Here is a 20,208-nt window from a genome sequence, read left to right on the forward strand (position 1 = left end):
AACGCAGAAACGCAAGAAACGCAACTACCGTAAAAGTCCAACCTTAACTCTTCTACCAGCACGTTTATAAAAAAAACGCAAGACACGCAATAACGCAAGAACGCAACGCAGAAGTTGTTCAACTTTCTACTTCTTGCGTTTTCTCCTTGCGTTTCGGCCTTCTATACTGGTTGCTTTAGTATGTGGAAACTGAAACTGTCATGTAATGCATATAGAAGGCTCTGCGATTGTAATTAATCGTTACGCTTGTGTTTCTTTATTTATGTTTTGGGCTGGCATTCTTCTAGTGAATACAGCGCAATGGAGGATGCTGATGAATTTCTTGTTTAGCTTATCCAAAAAAAAATTCCCTGCCTGTACGATAAGTACAACAAAGATTTTAAAAATAATCATGACCTATTCCTGAAATTTTATTTTTTGACGTTGGCGATGGCCGGCGTCCTTGCGTTTTTTTTTTATAAACGACTGTGAATTTCTTCCGGTTGTCGCGTCCTGCGTTCTTGCGTTTTCTATAAACCCGGCCTTAGTGTTCGGCGCGTGTTGTCCGCGGCGTCCAGGAGCGAGGGGGTGGGCAGGAGGGGGGGGGTGTCTTATCGAGCAGGACACGGCCGGCCGCATTCCTGGACGACGTCGCGGCGCGTCACGTCCGGGCGATACCCGGGTGGCGAGGCGACACACATACCTGCGGCCCCCGGGTCCCGTCCTTGGTTCGCCGCGGAGACCGAGCGACTGTGGCTCGGGACACGGCCAACTGTCTGGGGCTGAGGTAGCCCCAGTCTCTGGGCATAGCCGCACCTCTAACGCCTTTCCATTTTGCGTATACGGCGTGTCCGTATCCGTGCCCATGGGGGCCCCAGCCTGCAAATCCTTATAGGATATGAAGGCTGGGTTATCAATAAGGAGGAGAGATCCTCATAACTCTTCTGGGGCTGAGGCGGCGACTGTGCTGGGTCGGGAAGCCTTCTTTTCACGGACCAGAGAGCCAAAACCCCCGATCGTGCATCTTCGGTTTTTTTTTTTTTTGTTCGTTGATTGTAAACAAAAATGTTACTGATACTGATACTGATGGTCAATTAGGTTAGGTTAGCTACATTATAAATACTTTACAACATTGTGGACGGTTGATTTGGTTAGGATAGCTACATTAAAGATACTGTGTAATCGTGTAAACGGTCCTGAATAGCTACATATTAAAAAGTTATTTGCTAAGCAACCATAAAATGATTTTACTGTATTTTTTTTTAATGTAGCTATACTTACCTAATATGACCAACCATCCGCGATGTTTTAAAGTATTTATAATGTAGCTGACCTATCCTAATCGACAGAAAAATTTAATGCCACGCCGGTTTATACAATGAGATAGAACGGGGGAAAAAAATAAAGCTAGCATGAACTTGGGGGAACTTCGGGTGTGGCTCTCTCGTCTGTGAAATGAAGGCTTCCCCCGGGCAGCGAGGTGTGGAGGCCTGTGAGTGTGCGGCGGGGACCCACAATGCAGCGCGACAGCCGAGGGCGTGTGTTGGCGGCGCGGCCAGGAAGCCCTCGCGCCACGCCCTGTCGGCCCGGGCTCATTCACCAGTGTCTAGTTCTATCAAGCATTGTTTCAGTCAGAAGTTTTTCATAATATTTATAAGGTCTAAAGGTCTAACAATTTGAACGGATTTAATATTTCAATTAATAAGAGATTTATTTATTTGTTTTTTCATTCAATCCCTGTTACTTTACACCCTGTTAAGTAATAGTTTGTCGTATAAAAAAATTATTCCAGACGAAAGTTGTAGATCATAATTTATGGTTTTACAATAAATTAGAATGTATTTAATAGTGTACATGGTACGGAATTTATATATATATATATGGCTGTTTTTTCAATCTCCGATGTGCCATAAAAATATAAATAAACATAACATTATAATTTTACTGCCAGAAGTTCAGCAGGGTCTTAATTATTTTTTCTACATAATCGCCAAAACGATCGAGGCAGTTGTCACATGGTAAAACACAAGCTTCTCGATGCTTTCTTGGAAGAAGTCGGCCGCCAGTGAGGGGAGACACAGGGCGGAGCACCCGGATCTCCCTCGCGGTGCACTGGCTCCCGCGTCAAGAATCATCGCATAGAGTTGATTGTATCTCCTTGTCCCCCCAAGATATGCAAATAGTGGGGCATCACAGTCGGACATGGTGGTTTTCCGTGCGACAACGTGAGGATAAGGACACGGGCCGCCCACAGGTTCTGACTGTTGAATGAGCTGTGATGGAAAAATTCGCGGGTTCAATGACCTCCAGGATAGACTCCAATATCCTCTACAAACTCGGGCAAATACCAACTGTTCATTTGGCCGCTGACTTGTGAGTCGTCTCGACTGGGTGGCCTGTGATTCGACACTTCAATGAGTGAGGGTCTCTAATTGGCCCTGAGTACTCCATATTAACAGTGGACCAATGGCAGAAGCAGCAATAAGGTAAAATTATTTGAATTTTAGCATAACACGAAATGAACCCGCGAATTTTTCAGGTCTCTACTGATGGCAGCAGAATTGTTCGGGCGCGGACCAACCACCGCTCGAGGCGCGGCGGCAGAGCTTGTCCCGGCGCGGGAAGCGTGACCGTGTGAAGCGGGCCTCCAGCGGCCCGCGACCCACTTACACGAGCACGGCCGCTCGTGGCACACACGGCCCGCGCTGCCAACGCACGGACCGGTAAACTTCCCGGATTCATTACGCGATGGAACACGATACGAATATGTGTTACCACTTCTGCGATTGGGCCACAGTTCATCTGAAGGACTCTGATCCAGTAAAACCACTCAACAAAACGAAGCCTCGAATCACAATCATCCCGGGTAACAGGGTGTAACGAGTCAGTAGCAAACGAGCAGGTGTAATTTTCCCCGGGTATACAAAGAGAATCGCGGAGTTTATGCCAAGGGTAATTGAAAACGCACATTTTTCCAGTTTCTATGGCCCTAGGCATATAGCTAGGGGCATACATAGTTCGCGAAAAGATTACAGAAACTAGCTGAAAGTTAAAACACTGTAGCATCGTCTGTGTTTCGTGACTGGATGAGTTTCTCTCAGGTACGTGTCGACTGTTACAACACCAGTCACAGTAATTCAGCGCGGAAGCAAACGCGTCCTGAGTGGCTCGGGCGCGCAGACGGCCGCCAATCCAAAAGGGAGAATCCTCTGGTGCTGCTAGACCTTGTTGCAGTCTAATAGGTAGAGACCGGAAAATTTCGCGGGTTCAATGACCTCCGGGATAGACTCCAATATCCTCTACACACTCGGGCAAATGCCAACTGTTCATTGGCTGCTGACTTGTGAGTCGTCTCGACTGGGTGGCCTGTGATTCGACACTTCTATGAGTGAGGGTCTCTAATTGGCCCTCAGTCCTCCAGATTAACAGTGGACCAATGACAGAAGCAGCACTAAGGTATAATTATTTGAATTTTAGCATAAAACGAAATGAACCCGCGAATTTTTAGGTCTTTAATAATAGGTAGAGACCTGTAAAATTCGCGGATTCATTCGGCGATAGGCTAGAATTCAAACACAAATACCTCTTAGATAATTTTGCTATTGGCTTACTGTTCATCTGGACGAATCTCAACCAGTTATAAACCCTCAACCAAAGAAGGATCGAATCACAGACAAACCAGCTGAGACGACTTACAAGTCGGCAGCCAATGAACTTGCGTTATTTGCCCGAGTGTACAGGGGTATGTGCAGTCTATCCTGAAGGCCATCGAAACCGCGAATTTTGCAGTTCTCTAATAATAGGCGTTCAGAATTATTTTTTTTCGCGAAAATTGCCTGCCCCTACGCATGCCATGGTCGTGTGACTGGGTCGGCCACAAGGAGGGGGGGCGGACCTACCGGACTGCGGCCGCTCCTTGGGGTAGCAGATCCTGAAGAGGCCCTTGGTGCGGGTGTAGTAGTAGTACTTGTTGTTGAGGTTATCTATCAGCGAGTCCTGGTCTCCCAGCTTCTTGGCGTATTGCTGCAACACGAACACACACGTCGTCACGCTTCTAGCACCTGATTGTGTTTGCTTTGAACCGACTTCTTGTTATTACTAGAGACCGGGAAAAATTCGTGGGTTCATTTCATGATATGCTATAATTAGAGACCTGTAAAATTCGCGATTTCAAATCCCTAAAGGATAGACTCCATGATCCTCTATGCACTCGTGCAAATTACATCTGCTGATTGGTTACCGACTCGTAACACCTGTTGACTGGAATGATCGTGATTCGCTAATTCTTCTGTTAAAGATTTTTCATTGGCCCAGAGTCCTTCAGGTAAACTGTGGCCCAATCACTGAAGCAAAATAATGTCAAAAGTATTTGGACTCTATCCTATCGCGAAATGAATCCGCGAATTTTACAGGTCTCTAGCTATAATCCAAACAACTGTATCTTTATATTGCTTCTGTAATTGACTCACAGTTTATCTGAAGGACTATTGAGCCAAAGAAAAACCTTCAACCAAATAAGTATCGATTCGCAAGCGTCCCAGTTGGCAGGTGTGACGAGTCAGTAGCCAATGAGAAGGTGGCATTTGCCTGAGTGTGTAGGGGATTGTGGAGTCTGTCCTAGAGGTCATCGAAATCGCGAATTTTTCCAGTCTCTAATTATTACACTAGTTATTTGGGATTACAGCGTGTTAAAATGTAAGCCGTGCAACATCCCGCTTTCTGCCACTCATGTTGAACCAGAAAAGTTATAACATCAAAGAACTGAAGTCCAGCAGATCTGCACATCTGACTGGGTCTTAACCACAGAAAGGGTATTTCCCCACAGGAATCGTATTCTCCATATAATGGGTGTTACCTACGGAATGGACATATACAGAACAGTCGGGGATTCCCCAGAAAATACGATTATTTTAAAATAATAATTTTATTTCCTCTTTTTTTTTTACATTTTTACTACAATTCACTAATTAATTTAACTATGGAGGAGTATTTAATTGGGTAAACTGATTCAGATTAATTTAATTGATAATATCTTGATCAGTAAATAATTATTTTGTTCCTGTAATTCACAAGAAACATTAAGTAAACTATTGTTATTAGAGTGGAATTAGACGTTTCATTAAAATTTATTTATATATTCTATTTAAAAATAAGTTACTTAAAAAATCCTCTGTTTTTTATTCTAAAAAAATCACTTCGTTTAAATCACGCTTTTAATCGTAAAGAAATGTCATCGTTTTGAAAAGCGTTTTACAGCTTGTATTTGATTTAAAACTTTAGTTACTAAAATATTCCTGAATATTGTTACTTTATATTTTACCAAGTAAACCATTTTCAATTTAAAAAAAAATTAACAGGTTTATAACAAAACTTAAAAACTAAACACATTCACATACCCAAGGGCGTTGATCCGGGAGGGGGGGGACCCATTGCGCTTGAAAATTCATCACTGGGAAACGTCTTCGATAAACGCAAACGTCAAAATTATGCTTTCTGGAAAACTTTCCGTATATTTTAAAGTTTTCAGCTTACCGCATGCTTAGAGGCCAACATATAGGCAGTATACAACATGCAAGCACCCTATCCAGAGATGACTTGTGTTAACCCCACATACAAAACTCTCTGGCCACATCTCCCCCCCCCCCTCCCCCCCCCCCTCGCCAAAACTTGTGAAATTTCGCCGGCCTTCTTTGCGAATCATACAGCTGTGCGCCCCTCCATACACCTTAAAAAACAAAGGTAGATACTCAAGTAGTTTGCTATTAATTTATGTGGTTGTAATTGAGTGTGAAAACTCAATATTGTCATATTATATATATATATTTTTTTTTTCGTGGATTGAAATAATTTAATAAAACGAAACAAATGATAACAACCTGTTTAGCTGGGTGATGACTTCGAGTACATCTACTACATATAATTATGAAATTCCTTACCTAAGGGAATGAAAAATGGGTAAATTCATTTTTAGGATATATATTAAAAGGAGCAAAGATTATCCAAAAGGAGGTAGGTCATAGACAAAAAAAAGAGTTTTTGTCATTTCTCTATGACCGTTAAACGATCATATAATAAGGTCTAGCAACTTCATATCCTTCTCCTTGGCGAAACCCATCCGCTTAGTGAAGCTCGCGGCTGCTAGCGAACTAAAAGCGCTAATAACAATTTAGATTATAGCCTCGTCAATAAATGGCGTTGCCTTCAATTAGTAACTCGCTATCGTTTGTTGCGTCCGTCACGTCTTGCCTAGGGATTACCTGCCTTCCCACAAAATGAAGCTGAAGATCGACGTAGCCTTGATGCACCTAGATTGTGCAATCAATGGGAATTTAAAAACCAAAATTTCCCGTAGGGATGTTCCTTATATTACAATGTGTCCAGCTCGGCCAACGCCGAGTACTTCAGCTTTGAATGTGAATTAACAACTGGTGCAAACGGAATAGTATATGTATAGGGGCATGCATATTTCGCGAAAAGATTCCGAGACTAGTTGGAAGCATTGTCTGTGTCTCGTGATTGGGTGAGTTTCTTTCAGGTAAATATCGATTGTTAAAACCCCAATCACAGTGAGTCAGTGCGGAAGCAATGCACGTCCTGAGTGGCTAGGTCAAATAAGGCAACGACTTTTCTCGCAGACATCCGTCAATCACGAGGAAGAAACCGCTGGTGTGAGTATAACTGGTTGCAGTCTAATAGGCGTTCAGATTTATTCGCGAAAAATGCCTGCCCCTAGGAATTGTACTTTATGTGGAATAAGCTGAGCGTAGGGCCTCTGTATGGATAATCCCCTGGTTGGACCCTGGTGTGCTCTCGTGCGGACGCACTGGCGTGTGCGTGTCATGGGATGGAGGGAGGGAGGGAGGGAGGGGGGGAGATAACGACGGGAAAGTGTGACGAGAAAACGGAGCAGACCGCCGGGCCGTGACCGCTGCCGCTGGCCAGGTGTTTGCAGCCCCTAGTTCAGCCTCGAGGCTCTTGTTACACACTCCTACACTCCACACGCGTGGAACGGAAAATAAAAATTGCAATTGCAAGCAATTTATTAAATTTATCAATAAAAAAAAAGGGGGCTGTCTGTAAAGTCGGTTTACGGACGATAATTTTACGTGATAACGTCATAACAAAACATTGATGAATAATTGCATACTTTTAAATTTTCAAATATTATTTACAGTTTTTTTTTTCAAATTTAATTTAAATAATTTGTTTAAATATAATCACGAACAATTAGTTTAAAAAGCCTGCCTTAACCTGTTTGATATTATAGATAGAGACCCGAAAAATTCGCGGGTTCATTTAGTGTTATGCTAAAATTAAAATAATTATACCATAGTGCTGCTTATGTCATTGGTTCGCTGTTAATCTGGAGGACTGAGGGCCAATTAGAGGACCCTCACTGATAGAAGTGTCGAATCACAGGCCACCCCAGTCGAGACGACTCACAAGTCAGCAGCCAATGAGCAGTTGGCATTTGCCCGAGAGTGTAGAGGATATTGGAGTCTATCCTGGAGGTCATTGAACCCGCGAATTCTCCGGGTCTCTAATTATAGAAGATTTTCTCGCACGGTGGTTGGCCGGTTCTTGCACGCTCGGCTCAGACGGAACGTGACAATTTTTCGTGCGTGCAGCCGGCGTTCATCGATTTATAAGACGTTATCACGTCAAAATACTGTACACTGATAATCAGACACATGCGACATTCCGTTATTTCTATGGAGGCTGGAATGTTTATCATCATTCAAGTTATCCATCACCTCAGTCCTTGTATTATTTTTTATTTATATTAATTATTTGCATGCAAAATTTAATTTAGTTTTTTTTTTATCATACTAATAAATTTAACTCCTAACGCACGAGCCCATTTTCCCCTCAAGTTTTTATTTTCTTTGCTGTCTGGCAAATGAATGTGTCCATTGAAATATAAATTATAACTGGCTAAAATATATTTAAAAACAAACGCAAGTTAGCAAACATGAGTTGAAATTTACTTCTCTCATTGTTTTTTTTTTAATTTTATTTTTAAATGGGCGACTCATTAACGTAGCTGGATCGAGTTTGAAGCTTAGAGAATGAAGGCGCCTTTCTTTTTGCAGTGCTGTACATTGTGGCCTAATGTCAATATGATTTAGTCTGATTGTCTAATATGTAGGGTCATTCATATTTCACGAAAAGATTCCGAGATTATCTGAAATTCAAAACACTGTAGCATCGTCTGCGTTTCGTGATTGGGTGATTTTATTTCAGGTACATGTCGATTGTTACAACACCAATCACAGTCTATTCAGTGCGGAAGCAAACTATAGTCCTGAGTGGCTCGGTCAAGCAAGGCAACGACTTCTCTCGCAGACAACCGCCAATCACGAGGAGAAACCTCTGGTGCGGGTGTGCCTTGTTGCAGTCTAATAGGCGTTCAAATTTTTAGTCTGTCCATTTTCTTTTAAAGCTCGATCAAAAATAAAACTTATTCATAAAAAATGTTGTAATAGTTATACTTAGACTTGATGTAAGTTTTTGGACATACGCCATTGCTAAGAATTTTTTCTGTTTTCTGTTTTTCTGTTTTTCTTCAACAGAAAAAATTCTTAGCAATGGCGTATGTCCAAAAACTTACATCAAGTCATGCGCTCCCATTGCACAAATCTTTTAAAGATAACAGTTATACTTAGAGACCGGAAAAATTCGCGGGTACAATGACCTCCAGGATAGACTCCACTATCCTCTGCACACTCGGGGCAAATGCCAACTGTTCATTGGCTGTTGACTTGTGAATCGTCTTGACTGGGCAGGCTGTGATTCAACACTTCTATGAGTTAGGGTCTCTAATTGGCCCTCATTACTCCCGATTAACAGTGAACCAATGGCAAAAGCAGCACTAAGGTATAATCATATGAATTGTAGCATTTCACGAATTGAATCCGCGAATTTTTCAGGTCTCTAGTTATACTCGATTCACAAAAACCTGGCTGCGGCGCTGAGTAAAGATATGTTGGATGAATGGGTGAACAAGTGTGGACTTGCAGAAGGCGCTTGTGCGCAGGACTCGGACGCCAGTCTACTCGCGCCGGGCGCATGGTCCGGGGCTGAAGGCCTTCAGGCCTGAAGGCACGCGCCGCCAGTCCAAGGCCTTCAGCCGCGTCTGCCGAGGAATGCGGTCTCTTCCCCCTTCCCCCTCGACAGCAACCCCCTACCCGGCCCCAATCACCCGGGGCAGAAACAACAATCCTGTAATCATCAAGGGAGGCGGGTCTCACAGACCCCAGAGCGACCCTTCTGCCTTCACTCGCCTGCGTCTTCGCTGGTCGCTTCGAGTCCTTCACGTTTATTAAACATCTGAATAAAAATTTGATGTTGTTCAATTTGTTTTAAATAATTTTTTTTTTGACGTGACATCTAATAAATCGATGAACGCCGGCTGCACGCACGAAAAAAATGTCCCGTAACGCACAATGTCCCGTTACGCACATTGTACGCTTGCGCCGCATCTATCTCTCTTCCACTCGATTGGAACAACCATCGATTTGACTTCTTCGAGGCACATTAAACTTGAAACACTCCCATTCGTTTCCTACTTTTCCTATCGTCGTCCTATCCTTAACAGAATAACACAGATTGGAAGAAGTTAAATAGCAAACATGTATAAAAGTTATAGTTAAAATAATCTCTTCGTTAAAGTAATAAACATATTTGAATTAATGAGTGCAAATAAAAGTATATTTATCAATTAAATTGTAGATTTCATTTCAATCCTTCTTTGTATCCATACAAAATAGTGATAATTCAATAAAAATGATTCAATTTTATTCATAAAAGTATGCAATAATTTCATCAATGTTTTGTTATGACGTTGTCACGTTAAACTATCGTCCGTAAACCGACTTTACAGACAACCAATTTTTTTTTTTTTTTAATAAGGCTTGATGCCCTCTTGCAGAATCATGTTGTGATCGAGTAAGATGGTTTTTCTCATCCCGTTGTGATCGTTACTCGATGGACAAGTGATCATTCGTATGATTAGTACAATATACTTTACAATATCATTTATGTGTATCACGACATAAACTCGATTCAGCAACTCATAATTTTTTCCCCTTAATTTTTTATACTGACGTCAATCTCGGTGCATCAAAGCTACGCATCAACGAAACAGGGACGCCAATCTTCAGCTTCATGTTGTGGGAAGGCAGGCAACCCCTAGGCAAGACGTGACGAACGCACCAGACGATAGCGCGTTACAAATTCAAGGCAACGCCATCTATTGACGAAGTTCTAAACTAAACTGTTATTAGCAGTTTTAAGCGGCTGGGTTTCGCCAAGGAGGACAGGAACTTTCCAGACCTTACTGTATGACCGTGTGGCGGACATAGAGAAATGACACAATGTGTGTTTATAACCTACCTCCCATGACTTTCTATTATAAAAATGAATTTACCCATTTTTCACTCCCTTAAGGATGGAATCCCGTCCCACAAAATATTTATATGCGAAAAAAATCATGTTGATCCTTTCCTCCGTTGCTGCGTGAAGGGACAAACCGACAAACACACATTCGCGTTTATAATATTATCATAGATATATTCAAAGTCTTTGTAGGTGGCGAAGATAAAGGAAATATACTAATATACTAAAAAAAAAAACTTTAGCGCTAGTTAAATGGAAAAAAAATGTCACGTGTTAAAAATTACAAAATAAAAAAATACATATTATTCTACATTATATAGGCAAAAACATGCAGCAATTAAATTAACGGCAAAACCTAGAATGTTGCCAATATAAGAAAAAATAATATGGCATAACATTAGTTCCAGTCACACACATACTCATTCAGAAGGTAAGTCGCGAAGTGTTAATCTAATTATGTAGACGTGCCACAGATACTGAGGGCCAGTGTTTGAAGATAGCTTAAGTTATTCCGTGTGATTTATTTTCAAACGAGTGCAGATTGTCGGTGTTTGCTGAACAGTTCTCGTGGCCATTCACAAGTGGGCTGGACCAGGCGGCTGGGCTACTTTCCTCCGCGACAGTAGTGGGAGCAGCGACAGATTTTGTCCCTGCGACAAGTAGCGACCAGCGACATCAAAATCGCTAAATCGCAAAACCTTTGTCGCTTATAGTGACATTGTAACCCCAAAGCTTCACAAAGGTCGTATTACGGAGAGACATCAAAACAGAATGTGGGGGCGAGAGATTATATAATCAAATTATTTACGTATGTGTTTTCGAGCATGAAACTGTAAGAATTAAGATTTTTAATTTTTTCTTAATAAAAAGCTTATTTTATTTCGTTATTTTTTTTCTCGTTTTTTAAAGTGGGTATTATTAGTATTTACTGTGAGACATTGATCATTTTCAATTTAAACAAATTTGTAAAATGATTTATGCTCAGAGAAACCAAATTAGCTCATATTTGATTGCCACGATCCATTCATTATACATCCATCTAAATAAGCAAAATGACATGTGATGTTTCAAAAAATTTAAAAAATAAAATATGTATTCTGGATTTTTTTTTAAATATATTCTGCACATTAATATAATATTGTTGAACACACAGAAACTGGGCGGTGCCCTACTTCGGTGCATTAAAATAGTGGGGCTTCTTGTTTTGTTCGTCATTTCGCGGTGGACTCTAAGACTAAGGTTGCATTAACAGGTTATTTCGTAGAGTGTAGCTGTCGCGCTAACCGCGTGTAGCTGTTACGAGCGGCGCTAGGCGTGTCGCTCCTCAATAGGCGGCGACTTGTCCGCGGTATGTCGCCATCTACAGAGCGAGGCCGTTACTCGCAGCGAGACGTGACTCGCGACAACAGCGCGACGAGACATTGTCGTGGGTTGTGTCTCGGCCCTGAGACAAGCTACAGTCACGGCCGCTCAGTGGCGGATCCAGAGGTTCACCTCGGAGGGGGCACTCTAGGATTTCAGAGAAGCCAGAGAAAAAAATAGTTTAAAATTACTAAATTTGTATTTAATCTGCTCACGCTACACATAACACCCAACCACCAGATTTTATGATTCTACAAGAAATTAATTAACTATATTAAAATATCTTATTGGTTTCAGAAACAATCATTTTTGTCGGCAATATTAATGTAGCAGACAACTGGTTTTTCGGGGGGGGGGGCACTTGCCCCTGGTGCCCCCCCCCCCCCCCCCTTCCTTGGATCCACCACTGCGACCGCTACACGCGACATCCCTACTCTGTACTCTCTTCCGCTGATAGGGTTCCGAGGAGAAATCCGACCAATGTGAAGCGTCAGGGGTTACAACTGTAGAGATCCTGTTGTATGTGACAATCAGTGACGTTTCCCGAAGTGTTAGAATCGGACATTTTAAGATGAACATATTATATTTAGTAACATACAGAGATTTTTTTTTATTTCGTTAATTATATAACAAATTCTTGGTTTTGAAAAGAATAAGTTTAACGATCTTCAACCTGTTCTTAAGCCCTGACATATGTTCAGAATAAAATTGTTGACTCTACTGAGGATAAGATAGCTTCGAATCCCAGCTTCATATACAAAACCGTACCATAATTATAGTACCGTGCGACAAAACTCAGCGAAGACTAGACAAGGGCTTTGTGAAATAAACGCATAACACTGACGATGTCACATTACTTAACTCTACACCTTAACATAAACTCTTTTAAGTGATAAATCACCATATCATTATGATAAACACTGCCAAAGTAAAAAATTTATATGCTGATTAATACAGTACAGAGTCACTTTTAAGGTTATATACATTTCCATAATTATAATACAGATTACTATACATTGCAGCTAGAGTTTTAAATTTACACGAACCTGTATAACCCTAAAGAAAATATGCTGATTTGCACAAAAAATCAGCGTAATGTAAGGTTAATAGGTACCTCTATATTCTATATACTTGTTTACAACAAATTTTGCATTTTATCCCCTTGAACTTGTGATATCAATCGAATTTTAAAAAATATTAAGAACTTCATATGCTTTAATTCACTGCAGAACCTATTTTATGATATAGGTTTCTGTGGGTTGTGTCTACAGTTTTATTTGGCATCGTGTTTTATGCTGATTTTATACTATGCGCTTCTTCAGTTTTATTTTGAGTTTTGTCGTGGGGTACCATAATTATGGCACGTGCTCTGATCAGAAACTGAGATTTGGAGTTGGTTGTATTTCCACCCTCGATTGGTTAAATTTTATTTATTTTTCGGGGAAGAGGGATTTATTACGTATTTTAACAATCAGGAATATGTCGTTAAAGGTTTTAGTGGGAATTTTTAATGTTTTATTCTAAATTTCAAAAAATATTTAATAATATAAAATAGCTTAATTCTAAGTAGCCTCATACGAACGTGTTTTGATGTGCAATTCCTTCCATGCTTCAGAAAGAAGTAATATTCCCCCCCCCCCTTTTTTTGCTTCTCTCCAAACCTTACCAAACCACAAAACTATTACATTATCACGGCTTATACTGCTTATTCTCGCTTAATAGATTTTATTGTGCATTAATTATTAAATTATTAAATTAATCGCATGTTGCTGCATATTTTTGGCATGGCAGAAAATGTTACATGGTACCAAAAGACATTTAAAAATCATTGTGTATTATGGTCTTTATCATAAACCATCACAAATTCAAATCTTAGCCATTATTCCTTCATATTACTTATCACTTAATCATCTTATTTAGTTCTCACTCCAACAAAATTTAAAATTATGTACATTTAATATCGTAGGCACCGGTATAATTTTGAAGTAGTAGGTATTACTATTTTCTACTTACGAAGTTGGTAACAAGGCTGTCAAATTTTTATTTTTTGTCACTGATTTTGAGTAAGTTGACCTTCGTATTTATTTATTTGCTGGTAGCATTGGTGATAACATAGTTCGGTGATTTCGATTTTAGTGCGCTTGTAACTTGGTTAACTTTTAGGTTTTACTCAGATACGCGTATTTGATTCACCTGGTACGATGTGTCATAACTTTCTTCCGTACGTGTTCCCATCACGCAAATGCAATACACACACACACACACACACACACACACACACACACACACACACACACCTCTGATTATGCAAACCAACTGGGTAAAACATCAAGTTTGGAAAGAAAAAAAGGTTTGGCACGTAAATTTAGCGTTTGCCTGAGAAATTTAATAGGTATTTTAACAATCGAGGTGATTTTATATTACAGATGAGCATCAGCCATTAAATGTTAATTCATTAAAGTAAGTAGACAAAACGTAAAAGTTGTTTTAAAAAGCGTTCAGCAAAGTTCGTGTACTACGCGTGCATCGAAGTTTCCAATCTCGCGGGGGAGCCAGGTGGCAGACAAGATGGCGGCACTCACGTGTATCTGCGCCCTCTTCACCTCGATGTAGAGCCAGTTGTCGGTGGAGAAGGCGATGGACAGCAGAGCCAGCGCCACGATGGCGGTGACAGTGGCGAGTGACAGCGTGACGGCGGAGCACGGCATTGTTGTGGCTGCGTGGCAGGGGTCTTGTCCCGACGGGTGACGGCTCGTTCGCTCTGGCTTGCTCCCGCGCGCTCGCGCACTTGTCCCGTCACGCCACACAAGCGCTCCCGTGTGTCGCGTACATACGTGCTTCAAGCTGGCTGCTCGGCTCGACACTGAGGAGTTGAGGATGGCGGCGGCCTGCGTCCCCCTGACGCTCCCCTCCACCCGGCAGGTGGCTGGCTCCCCCTCCCAACCTGTCCGCGCTGCTGAGCGAGGCCGAACATCGCGCGTAAATAGCCTGTAGAGACCGGAAAAATTCGCGGATTCATTTCACGACATCCTGAAATTCAAATAGTTATACCTCAGTGCTGCCTCTGCTATTGGTTCACAACTCACCTGGACGACTCTGGGCCAGTGAGAAACACTCAACCGAAGCAGTGTCGTAGGGACAGGCATTTTTCGCAAATTAAATCTGAACACTTATTAGTAGAGGCGCGAAAAATTCGCGGGTTCAATGACCTGCAGGATGAACTCCCATAGTTCTACGTACACTCGCTCAAATGCCACCCACTCGTTGGCTGCTGTCTTGTGAGACGTCCCAGCGTAGCAGCCTGTGATTCGATAAAGCTTTGGTTGGGTGTTTCTCATTGGCCCAGAGTCATCCAGGTGAGTTGTGAACCAATAGCAGAGGCAGCACTGAGGTATAACGATTTGTATTTTAACCTATCGCGAAATGAATTCGCGAATTATTCCGGTCTCTACTTATTAGACTTCAACAAGGTATACCCGCACCTGTGGTTTCCTCCTTGTAATTAGCGGTCGTCTGCGAGAGAAGTCGTTGCCTTATTTGACCGAGCCACTCAGGACGCGTTTACTTCCGCACTGAATCACTGTGATTGGTGTTGTTACAATCGATCTGTACCTGGCAGAAACTCACCCAATCACGAAACACAGACGATGCTATAGTGTTTTAACTTTTTTTAACTTTCATCTAATTTTGAAATCTTTTCGCGAAATCTGCATGCCCCTATGTATCGAACCACAGGCCGCTACGTTGGGACACATTCACAAGACACCAGCCAATGACAGGGTGACGTTTGACCAAGTGTACGTAGAACTATAAAGTTCATCCTAGAGGTCGTTGAACCCGCGAATTTTCCCGGTCCCTAGTAATAATAGGACAATACGGGAAACTCTGGCACAATTTACTGCTATTTCACACTCCACGCTGCTATGTGTAAACCAATTTTTAAAGCACTTAAAACGTAGGTACACCCCACATGACATCACTTGTCTCCCGTATTTCTTACCAGTTTCCCAACCCATATTACCCCTATTAAAATATTTGGTAATGCTGGGTTCACTACTGGAAAAAAAGAAAAAAATAGTGAGTGCACACGACCTGTGCCAAAACTGTTCACGGTTGAAATCTTACTGTTAATTTCAGCCAATGACACCTCGCGATGTATCCGACATCTGATTATCCCGTAACACCTAACCAACAATTTATAAGCGCAGTTTTCCAAAATATAAATAATTAAGTGTTACCTGGAAATTAAAAATTTTAGTTAGCCATTTCAACCACGACACATTTTTTCTATTTACAAAATTTGCTAGTGGCGTATAAGTTATAATATCCATTAATTTTTAAAGCAGGAATTACACCTGAGCATTGTAATATCTCAACAATTTCTTCCCACAGTATGATTGTTAAATATAAACAGTTATCTAGTCCCGCCAAAACGGCTTCATGCGTCCCTAACAGAAATAAAATAAATTATTTTCCCTTCAGTGCGCACGACCGTCCTATGCGCTGTTGTGAATCAGTATGTTCGACAACATGGCGGTCAAATCTTGTACTGCTACTGTTATTTCAATGGCGCACCCAGCTTTATCCATTCATCTCGATGTATCTCTTATATATATATGTTGGGTCACAATTTTTTTTTTTCGCCCACGTTATTTTCAAGCTGAAAAAAGGCACTGCTTGACTCTTTACGGCTATTAGATAATCTTCAGTAAGCAATCTGTTGAGAAAATTTGAAACGGTATATAAAATGCAAGAGAGCTGTCGTGATGAATTAGGGGAGTATGCCGTCAGAATTACAGTCGCCGCAAGCAAATGAAGTAGGTAACCAACAAGACATATGTTAAAGTACCCGACATCCCGATCAAAGATGTGTGCACAAATCTTTTTTTTTTTTTTTTTTTTTTTAAACTATCATCTCACCAATAAAAGGAAATAATTTGAAAGCAAACAGCAGGAAAAGAGGTTCCAACCTCCCCCCTTCGCTTACCAACTCTTGTCATGAGAGATGCTCTGACGGGTGATATTTTCATTTGTTTTACTTGGTTTGGTCTTATGAGCCATTCTGCTGGAGGCAATTTTCCGAATGACACAAAAATCAAACACAACATTAATATGCAAACCACAGAGTTGCACCAAAAATCTTCTTTTTTTTTTTTTTAAATAACACTATTTAAGATACATATGAAGTGACAATATACGTAACAACACAACAATCAGACGCACAGAGACATAAATGCGAAAAAAGTTCATAACAGCAAAAACATTTTTACAGCTTTTCTTAAAGTTTACAACAAAAAAAAATACATCAAAATCAAACTATAATTATATTTTATATTGTTTTAAAAAATAGATTTTTTACGGCTTTCTAAAAAGTATGACAAGAATTAGAATATATATATATATATATATATATATATATATATATATATATATATCTACAAAATAAATAAATTATATTTTATAATAGTTGAAAAATATCTTTGTGTTTAATTCTTTCCAGTGAAAGGTTCTAATTTGTGACAGTAGGTAAGTACTATAGTTTTTTAACCTACCTATTTATCAAGCTATTCTGTTTACTTATATTGAAAATTTCATTGGTTATATTATTACAATATAGGATTCTTAAGCCAATCTGGAATATTAAATTTGAGTAATCAAAAAAAAAAGATTTTAAAAAACAATTAATGAGAAATAGTGCATCATCCCTAGAATGTCTGGTGAAAAGATAATTTATTTTGCACAGTAGTAAAAAGCATTGTCAGGAAGTGCAGATGTGCATAAGGCTGGGAAGCGGCTATACCAAGTGGGACGAAACCTGGCATCCACCACAGAACCAATACAGCCATAGGGATTATCCCAGTGGAAATGGTGCAAGACCACAATACACCCATGCCAGGAAAATTGACAGACTTCGGGGTAAATTATGAAGGGGAAAATCTGGAGGAAGCGAGAGAAGGAACTGGCAACAGAACTTACGCACCATTTGACATATGCCCGACAAATAATACTGCAGACGATCAACTACTGCTGGAACTTCATCATGAAGAACACATGTATGTTAGTATGCAGCCCCTAACCAGCATGCCAAGAAACTATTGTGCTATGCTGAGTCCCAGTTGTCAGAACCACACCCGATCCTGAGATGGCTGAGCCAGATCACCTACTCGGTACACCTAGGTGGAAGGCATTTGCGGAAACAGGGCCGGTGCAAGGTAAATTGGCGCCCTAGGCGAAAAACCTTAATGCCCGCCCAAACCACCCCCCACCCCCCGGCTGGACACCACAAAAAAAAATTTCCTTACCTCAAAATACATCACGTAAGCCTAAGATTTTGTCAACAATCAAATGTAATCAGGCTTGTGTTTTTTTTGTACTTTTTTACTTATTACAAATCATAAACAGGTCACCATGGACTTTAAATAATTACTTATATCAATATAAACATTCCAAACTTACAAAAATCCATTTTCATCTAGTTTCAATAATCGTTAAACATATTATATCAGCTGTTATATGTCGTGCTGCGCCGCCCCCAGCTACTTGGCGCCCTAGGCGGTTGCCTAGTTCGCCTATATGGACGCGCCGGCCCTGTGCGGAAAGTGCACTGGGACAATATCTACAGAACAACACTTCCGGATGAAAATGTGTTCCTTGAAGCTGACATCCCGGGAGAAACATACGAAACGCGAACTACAGACTACACAATCACACCCAGAGTCATGTGGTGCTCGTTCCATGTCACATCAAGCCTGGGGAATCGCTATGCCAGGACCAGCAGGAGGCTATGCTGCCACCAGGGACGCACAATGTGGATGCAGATCCATGATGTCACAAGGATGCCCGAGGTGGGCATCAACACAGTGGACGAGCAACCTTTGGCGACAGAGCTGGACGATGTGGAGGCAGACAAACTGCCCTCCTAGCGGGGCAGATGGAAGCACAGAGCTTTCCTAGCTAATACAGAGTTCCAGGTCAGGGTGGAATAGCAAGACGAGACTACTCCGAGATGACACCAATGCCAGCACCGAGCGCCGTGTTGCCTGGAAAACTATACCACGGGCTCCGATCTGAACACAACTGGTGAATGGCAATCCTGGGGGATGGACCCCTACTGGCGAGTCTGTACTGTGTCGCATGCCGCACTAGCAGAACGTGCCTGTCAGCAACACCGTCGACATCAAGTTTTTAAGTGTCAATAAGCTAGCATGACACCCTCCTGGAAAATTCCAGCAATTCATATCGAGTATGGTCACTCTACCCACCCTGGGTTTTATAAGCCCAAACTACTGGTTATCGCTATATCAGCCATCTCTGTGAATTAGGGTCTCGTATCACAGGACTGTGATTATACTTAAAGCCAAACATAAAAAATACCACAGCCAATTCATTGTTTCCTTACACAGATGGCTTGTTGCTAGAGAATTTAACTAACTTGTCTTCGCCCTGCTTTTTGCCTTTTTCCTGTGTAGTGGGTCCTCTATGTCACTGAGGTGATGCCTAGTTGCGAGCGAATTTATAATTAAATATTTAGTTTTACTATTTTTTTAATGGGGGGACCCCCCCCCCCCTAGGGGGTCCGCCCTGCCAAAAAAAATGTGCTCTTTATTTAAAAAAGGGCGAATACAATTAGTACCAGAAACTTTGCAGGGTTGACTTTCAAGGATATTTTTCTTATGAAATCTTTTTTTTTTCCTAGCCTAAGTTAATTCTAAGTGTGTAGGGGTGGGTCCAGGTTAGGGGAGGACCTAAGTGTGTCTCAGGCCGAAGCCTATACACTCTACCATGTGGGTTTTAAACCATGCAGGGCAAGGGCGCGTGCATCGTGTGCTAATTGGAAATCTGCTTAATTTGGCAATTTTTTACTACCCAAAAATTAACCCAAGAGTGTACGAATTCCATATATATCATTTTAAATTATATTATCATTTATTTTACACAATATCAAATATTGTAATAAGGACAATATAGGAAACACGCAAGAAATACGTGAGTCAAGTTATTTCAGCGAACCTGTCTATGTGGAGTGTACCTACGTTTTTTACAATAAGTTTTAAGTGCGTGAGAGAAATGTCATCTAGCGGTATAGAGTGAAAACAACTTGAAAGCAACGCAGTAAATTGTTTCGCGCTTTGTTAAATGATAATTAGCCAGAGTTTCCTGTATTTTCGTATTATATTAGCTTATATGCTCTTTAAAATGGAAGATTAGAAGAAGTTATTGAAACTAGAAGCTATTATCCATTTATATAATTTACAATTTATGCTAATATCTGCAACCACAGAGAATTATTCAAAACACATATTTTTTAGCATTTGGTTTGGATTCCAAATATCAGGCACTTAATATAAATTATCTGGTTTTTCTCTGCAGCTTTGGTATCCATACGAATTATTTTCAGTAACGAAGTTACTGACAGAAAAAAATGGAAAGGAGCCATTTTAGTTTTCCCTTTTTTCCGCATAGCGTGAT

At 40.9% G+C, this 20,208-nt stretch overlaps 1 protein-coding gene across 2 annotated transcripts in view; it reads right to left on the minus strand.

The window, feature by feature from the left end:
• LOC134538107 (uncharacterized) overlaps nucleotides 1-14,601 on the minus strand; it is a 73,020-nt gene extending 58,419 nt beyond the window's left edge. For both annotated transcript variants that reach the window (XM_063379132.1, XM_063379131.1), the window contains exons 1-2: nucleotides 14,322-14,601; nucleotides 3,879-4,002 (exon numbers count right to left, since the gene is read on the minus strand). In XM_063379132.1, coding sequence (XP_063235202.1) covers nucleotides 3,879-4,002; nucleotides 14,322-14,447 — 250 coding nt within the window. In that variant the 5' untranslated portion in view covers nucleotides 14,448-14,601. The remainder of the gene's footprint in view (nucleotides 1-3,878; nucleotides 4,003-14,321) is intronic.
• Between the last annotated feature and the right edge of the window lie 5,607 nt (nucleotides 14,602-20,208).

The sequence above is a fragment of the Bacillus rossius genome, chromosome 13 (assembly GCF_032445375.1).
Source record: "Bacillus rossius redtenbacheri isolate Brsri chromosome 13, Brsri_v3, whole genome shotgun sequence".
In the NCBI taxonomy this organism is placed as follows: Eukaryota; Metazoa; Arthropoda; class Insecta; order Phasmatodea; family Bacillidae; genus Bacillus; species Bacillus rossius.